This window comes from Anomaloglossus baeobatrachus, chromosome 1, assembly GCF_048569485.1.
Source record: "Anomaloglossus baeobatrachus isolate aAnoBae1 chromosome 1, aAnoBae1.hap1, whole genome shotgun sequence".
In the NCBI taxonomy this organism is placed as follows: domain Eukaryota; kingdom Metazoa; phylum Chordata; class Amphibia; order Anura; family Aromobatidae; genus Anomaloglossus; species Anomaloglossus baeobatrachus.
Genome location: NC_134353.1, coordinates 423,746,743 through 423,766,193, shown reverse-complemented (window position 1 = coordinate 423,766,193; position 19,451 = coordinate 423,746,743). Strand labels below are relative to the sequence as shown.

Below are 19,451 nucleotides of genomic sequence, written 5' to 3'. Positions count from 1 at the left end.
CTTGTGTTGACTAAAGCCCCTGAACCAGATGGTCTTGTAGGTGAGCCCCCCAGTCCGTGACACTTGCATCAGTGGTAACTACTTTGACACAGCAACAGACCATGGAACCCCTCTCGTTAGGTTCCTCTGGTCCAGCCACCACTGAAGGGAGCTTATGGAATCTGGTTGCAGTATTTCTTTGTCCAACTTGTCTCCCAGAACTGCCTGATTCCTCCAAAATGTCCCACTGGAGGGCTCTGGTATGCCCTTGGGCCCAAAGGACCACCGGAATGGTGGATGTCAGGGAGCCCAGAAGAGACAGTGTCTTGGGGAGACATTTTTTGGAGACGTTACTGCCTGCAGCACAAGACTGTGTATCTTTTCTACCTTGGTAAGAGGAAGACGACATTCCTGTACGACAGTCCAGAGAAAGGTATTGTCTGGCTTTTTTTTTTTTTTTTTTACCAAAAAGGGGAATCAAACCCCTCTCCTACCTCTTCTACTGGGACTTCCGTTAGGACCGATTTCCCTAACAGATTTCTTACCGCCACCTCTAGAGCCTCCTGTTCGCCAGGGGAAGATCTCGGTGATGTCAGGAAAAATCTTCGGTGGGGGAAGCCCCTGAAATGTCAACTTAAGGCCTGATCTTATTATGCCGATAACTCAAGGATTTAAGGAAATCTTTTCCCAGGCTGGAAGAAAATGGGCTAGTCTTCCTCCCACCTGGGCGGGCGAGTCATTGAGAGGACTTCTTATCCTGGGAAGGGCCCTTGAACATGAAGCCATGAAACCCTTTCCTTCCTTTTGCTGATCCGACCAAAAACTCCGGTCCCTGGGTGGATTTTTACAGTTGCACCATCTCTTGCAAAAGGACCGTTTGAAGGATGGAAAGGACAGAGTCTGAAAGGGTTTTTCTTCGGCGCTCCATTGGGAGACCCAGCCGATTGGGTGTATAGCTACTGCCTCCGGAGGCCACACAAAGCATTACACTAAAAAGTGTAAGGCCCCTCCCCTTCTGGCTATACACCCCCAGTGGGATCACTGGCTCACCAGTTTTCTGCTTTGTGCGAAGGAGGTCAGACATCCACGCATAGCTCCACTGTTTAGTCAGCAGTAGCTGCTGACTATATCGGATGGAGGAAAAGAGGGCCCATATAGGGCCCCCAGCATGCTCCCTTCTCACCCCGCTTGTGGTTTGTAAGGTTGAGGTACCTATTGCTGGTACGGCGGCTGGAGCCCACATGCTGTTTTCCTTCCCCATCCCCCTGAGGGGCTCTGAGGAAGTGGGATCTTACCGGCCCCAAAGCCCTGAGGCCGGGCTCCATCCACAGACCCATTGAACCTGCTGGATACGGAGCTGGGTACCGTTCAGGGACATGGCCCTGCACCATTCAGGTACTCTGTGTCCCCGTACACACAGGCACAGCACACTCCAGACTTGCTGGGTGTGCTAGTGCGCCGGGGACAGTAAAGGGTTACAGTCACTGCAGCCTAGCTGAGTGACTTTATGTATGGGGAACTACCGCGCCGGACGCTCCGGGAGCGGCGGCGCGGCTGGGACTTGTAGTGCGCCGGGGACTTAGCGCCGACCGCGCTTTTACGGCGGCGGCGCTTATAAATCCAGTCCCCGGCTTTTGCGGCCTAGCTCCGCTTCGTTCCCGCCCCCACCCTGTCAATCAGGGTAGGGGAGAGACGCTGTACAATCAGCAGCGCCGAGGGCTGGAGCCTTATTTACATGCTCCAGCCCTCTCACTGGACACTGTGGGACGCCGGTTTCCCGCTCTGACTTGGGGGCACGCCCACGGCCCGCCCCTACTCACACGAGCTGGAGAAGGACGCCGGCAGCCATTCCTGCAGTCCGAGCTGAGAGATCGGACTCTGGGCAACCAGGCACAGGACTAGGGGACCACACACCCGCTTATAGGCGGGCGGTAAGCGGCACCTGAAGTGCTGACCCCACTAAATACCGCAGTTGTCCATTTGTATTTTTATGCTTACACTGCATAGGTCGCTATTTTTGGCTATATGCCCTCTTAGATGGCGACACATCAGCAGCAGGAAAGCAGGGGTGCTAAGGCACAGGCTTTCTATGCTGCTTGTATTGCATGTACTGAAGTGTTCATGTGTATTTGTGCTTGTATGCTATACACTGCACTGTACGGTCGCTAGTCTGGGCTATTTTCGCCTAGAATGACTAGACTACAGCAGCAGAAAAGCAAGGGTGCTGAGGCACAGGTTTTTTCTATGCTGCTTGTATTGCAGGGGTTGCAGTGTTCATTTGTACTTATGCTTGTATGCTATACATTGCACTGTATGGTCGATATTCTGGGCTATATTCCCCTAGATGGCTAGTCTACAGCAGCAGAAAAGCAGGGGTGCCAAGGCACAGGCTTTATATGCTGCTTGTATTGCATGTGCTGCAGTGTTCATTTGTACTTTATGCTTGTATGCTATACATTGCACTGTACGGTCGCCATTCTTGGCTCTATATCCTAGATGGCTAGTCGGCAGCAGCATATAAGCAACACAGGCTTTCGATGCTGTTTTTACTGCATGTGATACTGTTCCACGGCACTGAACCCCATTGTGGGCAATGCTCCCCTGTAGCACTTGGTCAGCCGGGGTCTCTACTAGACGTGGCCAAAGGAGCCACCTGTCAACCCTGTCCAAGGACAGGGATGGAGTTGCAATGGGATAGAGACTTGCAGTCCGGACAGGCCATGGGCAATCTGGATCATTGCTCCCTGGCCACCCTCATTGGGAATAAAATCGGTGCTCCGGGGGGGTCCCAGGAGGCTCTCTGTATGATGAAGCAGACGTAGCTCATCAGGACTTTGATCCTGACACCGCTCTCAATCCGGATACACCGGATGGTGACGCCATAAGGAATGATCTTATAGCGTCCATCAATGGAATGTTGGATCTTTCTCCCTCAGCTCCCCCAGCGGAGGAGTCAGCTTCACAGCAGGAGAAGTCCCATTTCAGTAGCTCAAACGTATATTGAGTATTTTTCTGGCCACGCTGACTTCAGAGAAGCAGTCCAGGAACACCACGCTTACCAGATAAGCGTTTTCTCCAAACGTATTAAGGATACACGTTATCCTTTTCCCCCTGACGTGGTCAAGCGCGGGACCCAGGGTCCAAAGGTGGATTCTCCAATCTCCAGGCTTGCGGCTAGAGCCATAGTTGCAGTGGAGATGGGACTTCACTTAAAGATGCCAGACAGATGGACTCTGGTTGAAATCTGTCTATGAGGCTATCGGCGTGTCGGTTGCTCCGGCATTTACAGCCGTATGGGCACCCTAAGCTTTTCAGCTGTTCTTGCGCAGCTGGTCTTGAGCATATGTACATTTGTGCCGCAGGGGCGTCCGTAACCTCGCAATGTCTGCATTGCGACTTACCCTATTAATGCTGTCCTGGAAGGACAGTCGAGGTTTCGGTCCTTCCCAAGCTCGGGCAGGTCCCAATTGTCCTCGTCCAAAAGAGCTGAAAAGCCTCAGAGGGGCTCAGCTTCCGGGGGCTCAATCACGCCCAAGGAAGGCAGCCGGAGGAACCGCTACCAAGGCGGTCTCCTCATGACTCTCAGCTCTCTCATCTCTCCGCATCCGCGGTTGATGGCAGACTCGCTCGCCTTTGGCGACATTTAGCTGCCACAGGTCACAGACCGGTGGGTGAGGGACATTGTGCCCACGTGCACAGGACAGAGTTCTGTTCTCGTCCTCCGACTCGATTCTTCAGAACGTCCCCACCTCCCCACCGAGCCGATGCTCTTCTGCAGGCAGAAGGAGTGGTAATCCCTGTTCCTCTTCAGGAACAAGACACGGTTTTCCTCCAATCTGGTTGTGGTGCCAAAAAAGGATGGCTCTTTCCGTTCCGTTCTGGACCTAAAACTGCTCAACAAGCACGTGGAGGCCAGGCGGTTCCGGATGAAACCCTCCGCTCCGTCATTGCCTCAATGTCTCAAGGATATTTCCTAGCATCAATAGACATCAAAGATGCTTATCTCCACGTGCCGATTGCTACAGAGCACCAATGTTTTCTACGTTTCGTGATGGGAGACGACCATCTTCAGTTCGTAGCTCTGCCATTCGGTCTGGCGACAGCCCCACGGGTGTTCACCAAGGTCATGGCGGCAGTGGTAGCAGTCTTGCACTCACAGGGACACTCTGTGATCCCTTACTTGGACGATCTACTTGTCAAGGCACCCTCTCAAGAGGCATGCCAACTCAGCCTGAATGTTGCGCTGGAGACTCTCCAGACGTTCGGGTGGATCATCAACTTCTCAAAGTCAAACCTGTCACCGACCCAATCACTAACGTATCTTGGCATGGAGTTTCATACCCTCTCAGCGCTAGTGAAGCTTCCGCTGGACAAGCAGCGGTCACTACAGACTGGGGTGCAGACTCTCCGTCAAGGTCAGTCGCACTCCTTAAGACGCCTCATGCACTTCCTCGGGAAGATGGTGGCGGCAATGGAGGCGGTTCCGTTTGCGCAGTTTCATCTGCGTCCTCTTTATTGGGACATTCTCCGCCAATGGGACGGGAAGTCAACATCCCTGAACAGGAAAGTATCCCTTTCACAGACGGCCAAGGACTCTCTGCAATGGTGGCTTCTTCCCACCTCATTATCACAGGGAAGATCCTTCCTAACCACCGTCTTGGGCGGTAGTCACGACAGACGCGAGTCTGTCAGGGTGGGGAGCAGTTTTTCTCCACCACAGGGCTCAGGGTACGTGGACTCAGCAGGAGTCCACCCTTCAGATCCATGTTCTGGAAATCAGAGCAGTGTATCTTGCCCTACTAGCCTTCCAGCAGTGGCTGGAAGGAAAGCAGATCCGAATTCAGTCGGACAACTCCACAGCGGTGGCATACATCAATCACCAAGGAGGGACACGCAGTCGGCAAGCCTTCCAGGAAGTCCGGCGGATTCTGATGTGGGTGGAAGCCACGGCCTCCGCCGTATCCGCAGTTCACATCCCCGGCGTAGAAAACTGGGAAGCAGACTTCCTCAGCCGCCAGGGCATGGACGCAGGGGAATGGTCCCTTCACCCGGACGTGTTTCAGGAAATCTGTAGCCGCTGGGGAAGGCCGGACGTCGACCTAATGGCGTCCAGGCACAACAACCTTCATAGCACGGTCTCGCGATCACAGAGCTCTGGCGGCAGACGCCTTAGTGCAAGATTGGTCGCAGTTCCGGCTCCCTTATGTGTTTCCGCCTCTGGCACTCTTGCCCAGAGTGCTACGCAAGATCAGATCCGACTGCAGCCGCGTCATACTCGTCGCCCCAGACTGGCCAAGGAGGGCGTGGTATCCGGATCTGTGGCATCTCACGGTCGGCCAACCGTGGGCACTACCAGACCGACCAGACTTACTGTCCCAAGGGCCGTTTTTCCATCGGAATTCTGCGGCCCTGAACCTGACTGTGTGGCCATTGAGTCCTGGATCCTAGGGTCTTCAGGATTATCCCAAGGGGTCGTTGCCACCATGAGACAGGCTAGGAAGCCCACGTCCGCTAAGATCTACCACAGAACGTGGAGGATATTCTTATCCTGGTGCTCTGCTCAGGGAGTGTCTCCCTGGCCTTTTGCATTGCCTACCTTTCTTTCTTTCCTGCAATCTGGGTTAGAAAAAGGTTTGTCGCTCGGCTCCCTTAAAGGGCAAGTCTCGGCGCTATCCGTCTTTTTTCAAAAGCGTCTAGCACGACTTCCTAAGGTGCGCACGTTCCTGCAGGGGGTTTGTCATATTGTACCCCCGTACAAGCGGCCGTTAGATCCATGGGATCTGAACAGGGTACTAGTTGCCCTCCAGAAGCCGCCCTTCGAGCCTCTGAGGGAGTTTTCACTTTCTAGACTATCACAGAAAGTGGTTTTTCTGGTAGCGATCACATCTCTTCGGAGAGTGTCTGAGCTAGCAGCGCTGTCATCCAAGGCTCCTTTCCTGGTCTTCCACCAGGACAAGGTAGTGCTGCGCCCCATTCAGGAGTTTCTCCCGAAGGTGGTATCCTCTTTTCATCTTAATCAGGATATCTCTTTGCCTTCTTTTTGTCCTCATGCAGTTCCTCGGTATGAGAAGGATTTACATTTGTTAGATCTGGTGAGAGCACTCAGAATCTACATTTCCCGCACGGCGCCCCTGCGCCGCTCCGATGCACTCTTTGTCCTTGTCGCTGGTAAGCGCAAAGGGTCGCAGGCTTCCAAAGCCACCCTGGCTCGATGGATCAAAGAACCAATTCTTGAAGCCTACCGTTCTGCTGGGCTTCCGGTTCCATCAGGGCTGAAGGCCCATTCTACCAGAGCCGTGGGTGCGTCCTGGGCATTGCGACACCAGGCTACGGCTCAACAGGTGTGCCAGGCAGCTACCTGGTCGAGTCTGCACACTTTCACCAAACATTATCAGGTGCATACCTATGCTTCGGCGGACGCCAGCCTAGGTAGAAGAGTCCTGCAGGCGGCAGTTGCCTCCCCGTAGGGGAGGGCTGTCTTCGCAGCTCTAACATAAGGTATTTCTTTACCCACCCAGGGACAGCTTTTGGACGTCCCAATCGTCTGGGTCTCCCAATGGAGCGCCGAAGAAGAAGGGAATTTTGTTACTTACCGTAAATTCCTTTTCTTCTAGCTCCTATTGGGAGACCCAGCACCCGCCCTGTTGTCCTTCAGGATTTTTGGGTTTTTTCGGGTACACATGTTGTTCATGTTGAACGGTTTTTCAGTTCTCCGATGTTACTCGGAGTGAATTTGTTTAACCAAGTTTTTGGCTTTCCTCCTTCTTGCTTTTGCACTAAAACTGGTGAGCCAGTGATCCCACTGGGGGTGTATAGCCAGAAGGGGAGGGGCCTTACACTTTTTAGTGTAATGCTTTGTGTGGCCTCCGGAGGCAGTAGCTATACACCCAATCGGCTGGGTCTCCCAATAGGAGCTAGAAGAAAAGGAATTTACGGTAACAAAATTCCCTTCTTTTTTTTTTTTTTTTTTTTATATATAAATCCCCCGCCCTCTCAAGTACATTATCCAGTACCGGTCCGAAGAGAAACTCTTTGACAAGGGATCAAGCAGAGTTTGGCTGTCACTTGCAGATCTCCTGGGCAACATTTCAACCATAAGGCCCGTCTAGCCATGTTAGAAAGCGCCGCATATTTGGCAGCCAATCTCGTCGAATCTGCTAATGCATCAGAGAGGAATGCAGCTGCTCCCTGCATCAGAGGCAAGGAAGACAGAATATCCTCCCGTGGAACTTTGCTCTTAAGTTTGCACTCCAACTAAGTCAGCCATACTGCCAGAGATCTCTCTGTACATGTAGCAGCAATAGCTGGACATAGGGCACCTGCCGAGGACTCCCAGGCGTTTTTAAGGAAGAGATCTGCTTTTCTGTCCATGTGGTCTTTCAGTGACCCCATGTCTTTAAAGGGGATCGAATACTTTATGAATGCCTTGGCTACAGCTACATCCAATTTAGGGGCCCTTTCCCAGGAGGAATATGCAGCTTCTTCAAAGGGGTATTTTCGATTTAAAGTTGCCAGGTATATACCCCCCCCCTTGTCGGGTATCTTCCACTCTCTGGATATTAGGGACCGCACTCTGTCGACCACTGGGAAGGCCTGATGTTTCTTCTGCTCTATCCCTCTAAACATTGCAACCTGGATAGAACGTTGCGGTTTCTCATCTGACATGCCCATCGTACTTCTGACTGCCTTAGGCTACTTTCACACATCCGGTTTTTGCTCTGCGGCACAATACGACGCTCTGCAGAAAAACCGCAACCGTTTTTTTTTCCGCCGGTTGCGGGTTTTTTTGCATAGCCTTACATTAGTGCCGTATTGTGCCGTATGGGCTTGCGTTCGGTCCGGTTTTTGCCGCATGCGGCAGATTTAGTCGATGCCGCGGCCGGATGGAACGTTGCCTGCAACGTTTTTTGCTCCGGCAAAAAAAAAACGCATCGCGCCGCATCCGGCCGCTGCGGCGCATTTTTCAATGCATGCCTATGGATGCCGGATGCGTCGCGATGCGGAAAAAACGCATCCGGCCGCCGCATGCGGTTTCTTTCACTGCGCATGCTCAGTAGCGTGCCGCAACCGGAAAAAAACGGACGGGCCGCATGTAAAAACTTATGCAAAGGATGCGGTGTTTTCGCCGCATCCGTTCCATAGGTTTCACAGCCGGATTGAGCCGCACTGCTCAAACTGGATGTGTGAAAGTAGCATTAATCAGCTTGTCTGTGTTTTCTACAGGAAAACACTGGTGCTCTCCAACATCACTGTCAGAAGAGGAGGAAGATGCAGAAACAGAGGAACCACATTCTCCCTCCGATCTGCTTGAACTTGCCGAGGTAGGGGGTGAATGCTTGCGATTCTTACAGGGGGGGGGTTCTCTCAAGAAGTGAAGGAAGCTTCTTGCTTCAGACCTAATAACGGATCTGAGATCTGAAGCAATCCCCAGGGTTTCCTCTGAAAGGGTCTGCTGGATACAATCCTTGCAAAGCCTTTTGGTCCAAGTATGGGCTAGCCATTTTTTTTTTTCCATTCTTTCTTCTTGATTTTGGAAGAACACTTCCTTGGCCTCTCCACCTAACACAACAGGGAAGGGTGAGGGGAGACAAAAAAAAAAAAACCTCTTTACAAAGTGAACTTTCCCAAAGATCACTCACCAGTCCAATGTAAAGAGGCGGTACCGGGCCGGGGAGAGGTGCGCTGCCATCCGACAACTCTCCCCTAGATGCTCCTCTGCTGTCGAGCTTGTCACGGCTCTTTTGACTGGACCGGGTACCACTCTTACTAGAGAGAGTTCCACCAGATCCAGTGCCACTTCGACGACGCTGAGGCTGCTTCTGCTGCTTCTCGGGCTACCTAGGAGCAGAGGGGGACAACGGCTGCAGCCCTTGTTGCTGCTGCTGATCCCGATCCTGGTCCTTCTTACTCGAGGGGTCAGACTGGAGCATATGCTACTTGACCCATGGACCCCCGCCATTTTTAAATGGACAGGGCGCTCGACAGCCCCCTCCAGCGCCTCCTGACTCACTTCCGGGTCTGATCATCACCAGCCGGAACAGTCATCACAGCGTGACCGCGCATGCGCAACCAGAGCGCACCGCCACACACAAGATGGTGCTGCCGAAAGGTCCCGCGCATGCGCAGGACACGTGTCATCCAAGATGGTGCCCCCCTCTGAAGCTGCCAACTCGTGCTGCCGGAGATGCAAGGCAGTGGCTACCCTCTCAAAGATGGGGCAGCAGCCTGCATTCGCTTACAGTCAAAGCCCCCGTGGACCTGCTGTGGCGCATCCGGGGGACCCGTGCTGACCGAAGCAGGACCCGTGCCACTGCCATAACCGACCGCCGGGGCTGGCTAAGCAAAAAATCTCTAAGGCCCTCCAGGGCCATCGTATCCTGAGGTTCCCCATTCAAGGACAGGAAACAAACTAATGCGGGGAGAGTTGGCACCCTTTTTTTTAACCTGTAGGTTTCCTGCCCTTAAAGGGTGGATCCTCTCTCTCGTGGTGCCATCATAGGGTGAAGGAAAAAGGAAAAATAATGTTGTTTGATGGTATCAGCTATGTTGGCTGAGGCCCCGCCCCTTCTGCTCACATGGGTATATCAGCAAAGGTCCTTCTAGCCATTTAGTAAAACACTTTTGATAGAATTAGCATAAATAACAGGGGAGGGACAAAAGGCAGGGGGGAATCACTATGAAAACCCACCCCAGCTATTAACTGATCGACGGATGCCAACCAAAAAGCTGCTCATTTTACAAACTTGCTTATGTTTCTAATACATTACATCCTAGCTGACAACTAAAGATATGTATAGAATCAGCATGATAGTGCCAATATAGCACTGGCTTTAGGTTAAATAGGGAAATCCTGGTCATTGGTGCGCTTTAAATCACACATCGGGGGTGCGGCCAGCTTATCTAGTAACAGCCTGCCCCCTGATAACATCTCCTTCCATGCAGTCTGAGAACAGGCTGTGTGGCCAGCCCCTCTCATGCTGCAGGTTTTGTCCATGTTTGCCTTGGGTGCCTGAACCCTCCTACTACTAGGGATCTATGCAAATTCACGCCTTCAGATTTACACCTGTTTCCCCTAAAGAAAACATCTTAATTTTTGCTTCAGCATCTTTCACTCACTTCCTCTCCCTACTGCACCTGCTGCAGGAGACAAAATGACAGATTCTGTAGCCTGACAGAAGTCTGCATACCTCCTGATCTCAGACTGATGTTATGAGGCGCACGGGGTTTACTAGGATCCAGAATCTGACCACACCCTCTGATCTGTGATATGATGTCCACCAAGAAAGGAGGAGTACTAAGGAGAATGTAACTACATGAAGGAACTCCATGCGTTCTACCGCAGGTCCTTGCACTCCACTGCACTGCGTCCCAGGTTCCCCTGCTGGCCAGAAGCAATCGGTATCATTGGATGTGGTGATTGTGTGCGCGATCTGATGTGTGGATGTGCGATCTGATGTGTGTGGGTTCCACCGCAGGTACTTGATGTATTCCACTGCAGGTCCTCCCGTTCGGTGTCTGGTGAGTATGATTACGGGCTCTTCTGTCTTCTTTCTTTTCGGGGTGTCTGCTTTCTATAATGAAGTGTCTTGTGGTATTAACTTTTTTTAGTTGCATGAACAATTGAACTGTGACTAGGGCTTATTTTCGGGGTAGGGCTTGTATTTAAGCTTTACGCTAAAAATTCCTGCTAGGGCTTATTTTCAGGGTAGAACTTATTTACGGAGCAACACTGTAGTTGGTACATGACTGAAATGTATGGAAATCTCACATGTCGTCAGGTGACTACATACCCACATTACAATGTCATGATTTGACACTGTCAGAGTGCCTGCAGACTTTTCTTCTGGGATTGGACAACCACTTTGACTATGTACATGTGGCCTGTGGATGAGGTTCCCTTTATTAGTTGTATGATTTCAGCCAGATATGATTAAGTATGTGCACACAATCCGCACACACTGCGTTCTGGACTCAGCGTATCTTCTCTTGCGGAGACGTGAGTGTTCTCTGCTAGAGACTGCATCGGTCTGTGCCCACAATTAGGAGGGTTCTGGACGGACTTAAAGGGAACCAATCACCAGGATTTTTGTATCTAACCTAAAGCCAGTGCTATACTGGCACTATCAAGCTGATTCTATACATACATGTAGTGGTCATCTCGGATGTATAGGTTTTGAAATCCAAAAAAGTAAAGTTTATAAATTCATCAGCTTGTTGAGTGACAGCAGCTGAGGATCAGATAATAGCAGGAGGGGGGAATTCATAGTTATCCCCACCCCCTGTTAGAATTAGCATAAGTATTATATAATTGATTTACTTTGATTTGCAGAACCTGTGAGGTCATACCCATGTGACCAGAAGGGGCGGGGCCTCAGCCAACAAAGCTGATACCCACCTCATCCCTTCTGGTCACATGAGTATGACCTCAAATTGAATAGGCAAAATCCGCACGAAAATCCGCAACAATAATTGACATGCTGCAGATTTTTCCGCACGATTTCCGCTGCGGAAAAATCCGCAGCGTGGGCGCACAGCATTTCCCAAATGCCATAGAAATGGCTGGGGAGTAGCTGTGCTGCAGATTTCTGGAAAATCCGCGGCTTTTCTGCGAGAAATCTGCAGCAAAATCCGCGCATTTTCCGCAGCGTGGGCACATAGCTTAATACTTATGCTAATTCTAACTGTGGGAGGGGATAAGTATGAATCCCCCCCCCCCCCCAGATATTATCTGATCCTTAGCTGCTGTCACTCAAGAAGCTGATGAATTTATAAACTTTTTACTTTCTTGGATTTCAAAAACTAAACATCTGAGCTGACCACTAAAGGCATGTAGAGAATCAGCCTGATAGTGCCAGTATAGCACTGGCTTTAGGTTATATACGAAAATCCTGGTGGTTGGTTCCCTTTACGCTCCATTCTCCCTGCTCAGCAGACTCGCGTCTCTGCAGGAATAAGTTGACATGCTGTGGCTCAGGAAACCACGGTGTATGTCCGTTTATGCTGCAAAAAAGTAATGGGCATGAGAATTCTATAAATCCCATTAACTGTGCTTCTACTGTGCAATGCAGTGTTTTGGACACAGGGGAAAACAGAAAACATGCTGTCAAACGCTGTGGCCGCGTACCCTAACTTTGAAATTCTGCACAGTTTCAATTAAAAATATAGTTTAATAGCCGCCAGGGACCAAACCACACTGTATAGTAGTCGAGTAGTGATTTTCCCTGGTGGCTTCCGCTTAGTCCTGCAGTATATTGAGTTTTATTTATTATGCTTTGCTTATATAGCCCCATCATATTCTGCAGCACTTTCCAGACTTGATCATCACTGTCCCCATTGGGGCTCATAATCTCAATTCCCTATGAGTGTCTTTGGAGTGTGGGCGGAAACTGGAGTACCCAGAGGAAACCCATGCAAACATGGGGAGAACATACAAACTCCTTGCAGGTGTTGTCCTTGGTGGGATTTGAACCCAGGACCTCAGTGCTGCAAAGCAACAGCTATGTCATGGTATCCAATGAAATTGCATATATCAGAGCTTTAGAGAAGGACCAAGATGACGGCAAAGGGGCTTTCAGCCACCCCCAGCTATCATTAATTCTGTTGCACCCTCTGATTGCATCATGGAGGAGAGAAAGGAGCTAGTGCACGCAAGCACAGACTGTAATATTATTTAGATGCCACTATCAATGAATGACAGCTTTTTATATGGTTAACTGCCCAGCAACAGCTTTTAGAAACAGATGGCAGCAATTTAATATAGCTAGCATCAACTGCACTTTGAGGGAGATCAGCTCCCGAGCCCCCTCCACATATGGTCTACGTGGTGCAGGAGCTACAGTTACACCCATATATGCCAGAGAGTTAAAGGGAACCTGTCAGGTGCAATATGCCAATATGCACCCAGCACCACGAGCAGTTCTGAGTGCATATTGCTAATCCCTGCCTAGCAGTCCCATCCTATAGTAGCATAGATAAAGGGATCTTTAGAAAAAGTATTTGTAAAGATCCCATATGATATGTTAATGAGGCTAGGGACTAGTCTCAAAGGCGTTAGTTCCCTGGGCTGGTTGGCTCCCTTAGCACGCCCACAGGGACGTGCTAACATGCTAATGAATGCGCAGCGTCAAAGGCATGGTCATGCTCACATCTCTACTGCCATTGTGTCCGACTCCTGGATTCCGGCTCAGTGCGCATGATCCCGGACTTTCGGTCATGCACACTATGAAGCTGGGTGTACGTGTCCTGGCTTTAAACTCATGTAGTCCGCATAACCGAATGTCCGGGATCATGTGCATTAAGCTGAAGTTCAGAGTCTGCGTGGTGGCAGCGGAGAGATGAGTGCGATCATGAATTTGACTGTGCGCATTCATTAGTATGTTAGCACGGCCACAGGGGCTTGTTTACATGCTAAGGGGGCCGACTAGCCAAGGGGACTATTGCCATTGTGACTAGTCCCCGCGCTCATTAGCATATCATATGGGATCTTTAGAAATACTTTTTCTAAAGATCCCTTTATCTATGCTACTATAGGCTGGGACAGTAGGCAGGAATAAGCAATATGGTGCATATTGGCAATATGGTGCATATCCAGAACGGCTCGTGGTTCTGGGTGCAAATTTAGACCTGACAGGTTCCCTTTAAAGGGAACCAATCATCAGGATTTTCGTATATAACCTAAAGCCAGTGCTATACTGGCACTATCAGGCTGATTCTATACATACCTGTAGTGGTCAGCTCGAATGTATAGGTTTGAAATCCAAGAAAGTAAAGTTTATAAAATTAGCTGCTTGTTGAGTGGCAGTTGCAATGAAGCAGAGCTTATATTCTTAGTTATCCCCTCCCCCTGTTATAATTTGCATAAGCATTATACAAACTATTCACTTTGTCCGTGGAAGGACCTGTGTGAGGTCACACCCATGTGACCTGGTATCAGCTTTGGTGGCTGAGGCCCTGCCCCTTCTGGTCACATGGGTATGACCTCACCACAGGTTCTGCAACAGACAAAGTGAATAGTTTGTATAATGCTAATTCTAACAGGGGGAGGGGATAACTCTGAATATATTTGCTCCATTGCGACTGCCACTCAACAAGCAGCTAATTTTATAAACTTCACTTTCTTGGATTGTAAACTTAAACATCTGATCTGACCACTGCAGGTATGTATAGAATCTGCCTGATAGTGCCAGTACAGCACTGGCTTTAGCTTATATACGACAATCCTGGTGACAGGTTCCTTTTAAGCATTTTCTCAGCACACCACAGATCACATGCACTTGACTGCAGCACAGCTATATTCAGTTGAAGTAGCCCGCCCTTTATTTCCAGGCTTGGTTTAATTGAATAAATGTGACATTTAACCTGATTTTTTTTTTTTTTTTTTCCTCTTCCTTGAAGAATATGGTGATGAGTTTTCGAGTATCGGATCTTCAAATGCTTCTGGGATATGTTGGGCGCAGTAAAAGTGGTTTGAAACATGAGCTTGTAACTCGTGCATTGCAACTGGTGCAGTTTGACTGCAGCCCTGAAGTCTTCAAGAAGATAAAGGAGCTTTATGAGACTAGATATTCAAAAAAGGCCAGCGATGTTATTCCTGCTGCCCCAGTGCCACCACATCGGTCACCGGATGCTTTGTCTGTCCACCCATCTTATGACCATGGAACTCCAGGCCCAAGGACTTCACTTTCTCCAGCTAACATGGACTACCCAGCCCTCTATGGAAAACATGTTAATGGCCTTTCACGTTTACCTCCCAAAATAGTGACCAAACCTGATGTTCGACTTGTCAAGCTGCCCTTTTTCGATGTAGTGGATGAACTGTTAAAGCCAACGGAGCTAGGTGAGTTGGTGTTTTACAGAGTGCTTTTATAAAGTTTTTTGTAGCAAATCTTTATACAAAGATATACTTGTGGTGCGTGCCCACGATTAGTATTTGCAGCACTTTGGATGCTGCGAGGACCGCAACTGCCCTGAAACCTGATCATGGGCACGGGCAGCTGCGGCCTCCTGTGGAGGAGACTCGCGGCTCCGCAGGTCAGGACCCGCCCCGACCTGGACACAGCGGGTCCTGATTATGGGCACATACCTTTTTATAGTCTATTTGAAAGAGAGGGTTTGCATGACCTATGTACTTCATCAGTCACTAACAATAAATTTGGAGAGTGAAGCAGCACGTCAATGAAATGAACCCTTAATCAACCCATGCAAAGTTTCAGCTCCAGTGAGCTTTTTTTCAAGCATGCTTACTAAAGCTGAAATGTCGGGTTAATAAAAGGCTAAAATCACTTGTGTGCAGCCCTATTCTTGATATTTATTTGAAGATGGATTGCTCTTGTTTTTGCGTTATTTGGCGTGATAAAATGAAAGGGACACTATACCTGGTAACTTGACTTAAAGGGGTAGTCCCATCTCCAAGATCCTATCCCAATTTGTTGTAGGTGTAGGAATAATATTAGCAAACACCTTCACTTAGAAATGTGGCATAGTTCTCAAGGCTAGGTTTTGAGAGGGTGGAAATTTTCCTCTTTCAAATGTAAGCCTTGGTATTGCAAAGGCTGAAATCTAGTGCAAAATCCTGAGTGAAACCCACCCCTTACAGGATGAGGTTATTTTAAAATCCTCAACATAACCTTAAAGCACCACTCAGCGTATGTTTTTCAGTGCTGGAGTGGTGTTCTAAATTTAAGTCCCGTACCCCGTCATGTGCTCATTTTCCAGAAGCTTCACCTTTTTATTGACGCCACTCTGGTCTCACGGGACTATCTTGTACCCAGAGCTTAAAATCTAGGCGGAAGTCATGTCACAAGTGCTCAATGCATCTCTGAGAACCAGAACAAGACTCCTATAGAGATGTATTGACTTGTGACCTCCAGCACGCTCCGTGGAACGCTGGAGTAGCCGGCAGGTCACAAAGTGTTGGAGCCCGATGGAGCAGCGGCAATAGAGAGTGAAGCCGCCGGAAAGGGAGTATCAGACCGGGGGCAGTAGACTTGCATTTAAAGCACCACTGCAGTCGGGAAATTAAAAAAAAAAAAATTTAAATGCTAGCGTGGTGCTTTAAAATTTACACAAACTTTAAACTAATTTTGTAATTTTCGTCACTAGAATCGAACTGTGCTACGTTGTGGACGCAACAAATCTGGCGGCCACAAAACAAAAAATCTTAAGAATGCTCTTCTTTATGGCTTTGTGTAAATAACATTTAATCACAAGAATTCAACTGTATAATGTCGCTTGACTTATTTTATCAAACACTACATATATGCAAAACTGGTTGCATCACAACGGGGGGAGGGGGGGTTGTGTATGTATGTGTGTATGTATAAATATATTTATGTGCATCTCTATAAATTAGAATATCAAAAACTTCAATTTATTTCAGTTATTTTTGTACAAAAAGGGAAACTAGTATATTATATAGTCATTGTACACAGTGATATATTTCAAGTGTTTATTTCTGTTAATGTCTTTAGCTCAGAAAATTAGAATATTATATAAGATCAACTGAAAAAATGATTTTAAACTCAAATGTTGTCCTACTGAAAAGTATGTACAGTAAATGCACTTAATACTTGGTCGGGGCTCCTTTTGTATGAATTACTGCATCAATGCAGCGTGGCATGGAGGTGATCAGCCTGTGGCACTGCTGAGGTGTTATGGAAGCCCAGGTTGCTTTGATAGTAGCCTTCAGCTCATCTGCAATGTTGGGTCTGGTGTCTCATCTTCCTCTTGACAATACCCCATAGATTCTCTAAGGTCAGGTGAGTTTGCTGGCCAATCAAGCACAGAGATACTGTGGTTATTAAACTAGGTATTGGTACTTCTGGCAGTGTGGACAGGTGCCATGTCCTACGGGATAATGAAATTTCCATCTCCAAAAAGCTTGTCGGCAGAGGGAAGCATGAAGTGCTCTAAGATTTCCTGGAAGACGGCTGTGCTGACTGTGGTCTTGATAAAACACAGTGGACCTACACCAGCAGATGACATGGCCCCCCAAACCATCACTGATTGTGGAAACGTCACACTAGACCTCAAGCATCTTGGATTGTGGCCTCTCCACTCGTCCGCCAGACTCTGGGATCTTTTTTCCAAATGAAATGCAAAAGTTACTTTCATCTGAAAACACCTTGGACCACTGAGCAACAGTCCAGTTCTATTTTTCATTGGCACAAGGTAAGACGCTTCTGGTGTTGTCTATTGGCTATGAGTGGCTTGACAAAAGGAATACAACAGTTGTAACCCATGTCCTGGATACATTTGTGTGTGGTGGCTCTTGAAGCACTGACTCCAGCAGCAAGTCTACTCCTTGTAAATCTCCCCCAAATTTTTGAATGGCCTTTTCTTAACAAACCCATCAAGGCTGGTTTATGCCAGTTGCTTGTGCACCTTTTTCTCCCACACCTTTTTCTCTCCACTCAACCTTCCATTAACCCCTTCACCCCTGGGTGAATTTTCAGGGTTTTTTTTTTTTATTATTTTGTTTTGCTCCCCTTCTTATTTTTCTGTCACTCTTGCCTTATAAGGGCTGTACTTTTAAATGAAACCATGAGTTTTACGATATAGTGTACTGGAAAACAGCAACAAAAAATTCAAGTGTGGAAAAACTGCAAAAAAGTGTGATCGCACAATAGTTTTTGGGATGTTTTATTCAGTGTTTAATATATGGTAAAACTGATGTGTGGGTGTGATGCCTGAGGTCGGTGCAAGTTCGTAGACACCAAACATGTATAGGTTTACTTCTATCTAAGGGGTTAAAAAAAATTCACAAAGTTTGTCCAAAAAAAGTGGCACACTTATAGCACCAGTTTCCAAAACCCGTAGCGTTCTCTATTTTCGGGATCTATGGCTCAGTGACAGCTTATTTTTTGTGTCTTGAGCTGACGTTTTTAATGGTACTATTTTTGTGCATATGCTACTTTTTGATCGCTTGTTGTTGCATTTTGCGCAAAATTTGCAGCTACCAAAAACAAAATTTTGTCTTTTGGAATTTTTTTGGCGCTCCGCCGTTTACCGATCAGGTTGGTTGATTTTTATATTTTGATAATGCTCGGTATGCCCATTCCTATCCAATGCTGCTGATGATTACCATATTTTTCGCTTTATAAGATGCACCTGATTATAAGACGCACCCCCAAATTTGGTGACGGAAAAGAGAATTATTTTTTTTTTTTTATAGGGAACCTGTCATCAGAAATTGAGCTTTAAACCTAAAAGTTTCCCCCACTGCAGCTCCTGGGCTGCAATCTACCAAGCTTCCTATACTTTTTGTGCCCCCTTTTAAACCAAATTAAAAACTTTATAAAGTTGTACCTTTTTGTCTGTAATTCTTGTAAATTCTCCATGGGGGCGGGCCGTCTGGTGTCTGTTACTGTCCCTCCTTCTGGTTTACGCCGTCCCCCAATGCTTCATTTCATAGATCAGGACGCCGCCCACTGCATCCAAAGTCCCATGCACGCGAGGACTGCTGGTTACGTGGTCGCAGGCACGAGATTATGGGCAGCGCTGTGATTGCATCGCAAGTGCCTGCCCATAATATTGTGGCCACGCTCTCCCCTTTGCCTCCTGCGTTCTGCGCAAGCGTCTCCTCGTAACCTGTGGTGGCCTGATCCGCTCCTCCCATCTATTTCCTGCTGCAGGGCAAGATGGGAAAGGTGACGTCGGGTCATCTGGCAAGCGCTTGCGCAGAACGCAGGAGGCAAAGGGGAGAGCGTGGCCACGATATTATAGGCGGGCACTTGCGATGCAATCACAGCGCCGCCCATAATCTCGTGCCTGCGACCACGGCACCAGCAGTCCTCGCGTGCACGGGACTTCGGACGCAGTGGGCGGCGTCCTGATCTATGAAATGAAGCATTGGGGGGCGGCGTAAACCAGATGGAGGGACAGTAACGGACACCAGACGGCCCGTCCCCATGGAGAATTTACAAGAATGGCAGACAAAAAGGTACAACTTTATAAAGTTTTTAATTTGGTTTAAAAGGGGGCACAAAAAGTACAGGAACCTTGGTAGAATGCAGCCCAGGAGCAGAAGAGGGGGAAACTTTTAGGTTTAAAGCTCAATTTCTGATGACAGGTTCCCTTTAATGTTAAATGGGGTCCATCTTATAATGCCAGTGTCCGTCTAACAAATCATATAGGGTATATGTCCCTCATAGCCCCCCATCCTAAAATTAGCCCCTTAATCTGGATATGGCCCTTTTATATTGAATATAGCCCCCTTGTGCTGGCACACGTTTCCCTGTGCTGCCTATGGCCCCCTATGGATTGCACACGTTCCCTGTGCTGCCTATGGCCCCCTATGGATTGCACACATCACTCTGTGCTGCCTATGGCCCCCTATGGATTGCACACGTTCCCCTGTGCTGACTATGGCCCCCTATGGATTGCACACGTTCCCCTGTGCTGACTATGGCCCCCTATGGATTGCACACGTTCCCCTGTGCTGCCTATGGCCCCCTATGGATTGCACACGTTCC

At 48.6% G+C, this 19,451-nt stretch overlaps 1 protein-coding gene across 2 annotated transcripts in view; it reads left to right on the top strand.

The window, feature by feature from the left end:
* The window catches only part of PIAS4 (protein inhibitor of activated STAT 4), a 104,172-nt gene that overhangs the window by 35,330 nt on the left and 49,391 nt on the right, over window positions 1–19,451 (top strand). Inside the window, exons 2-3 of one of the 2 annotated variants that reach the window (XM_075352606.1) lie at window positions 8,203–8,300; window positions 14,374–14,815. In XM_075352606.1, the coding sequence (XP_075208721.1) occupies window positions 14,377–14,815 (439 nt within the window). In that variant the 5' untranslated portion in view covers window positions 8,203–8,300; window positions 14,374–14,376. The remainder of the gene's footprint in view (window positions 1–8,202; window positions 8,301–14,373; window positions 14,816–19,451) is intronic. The other variant, XM_075352605.1, reaches the window with a different exon arrangement.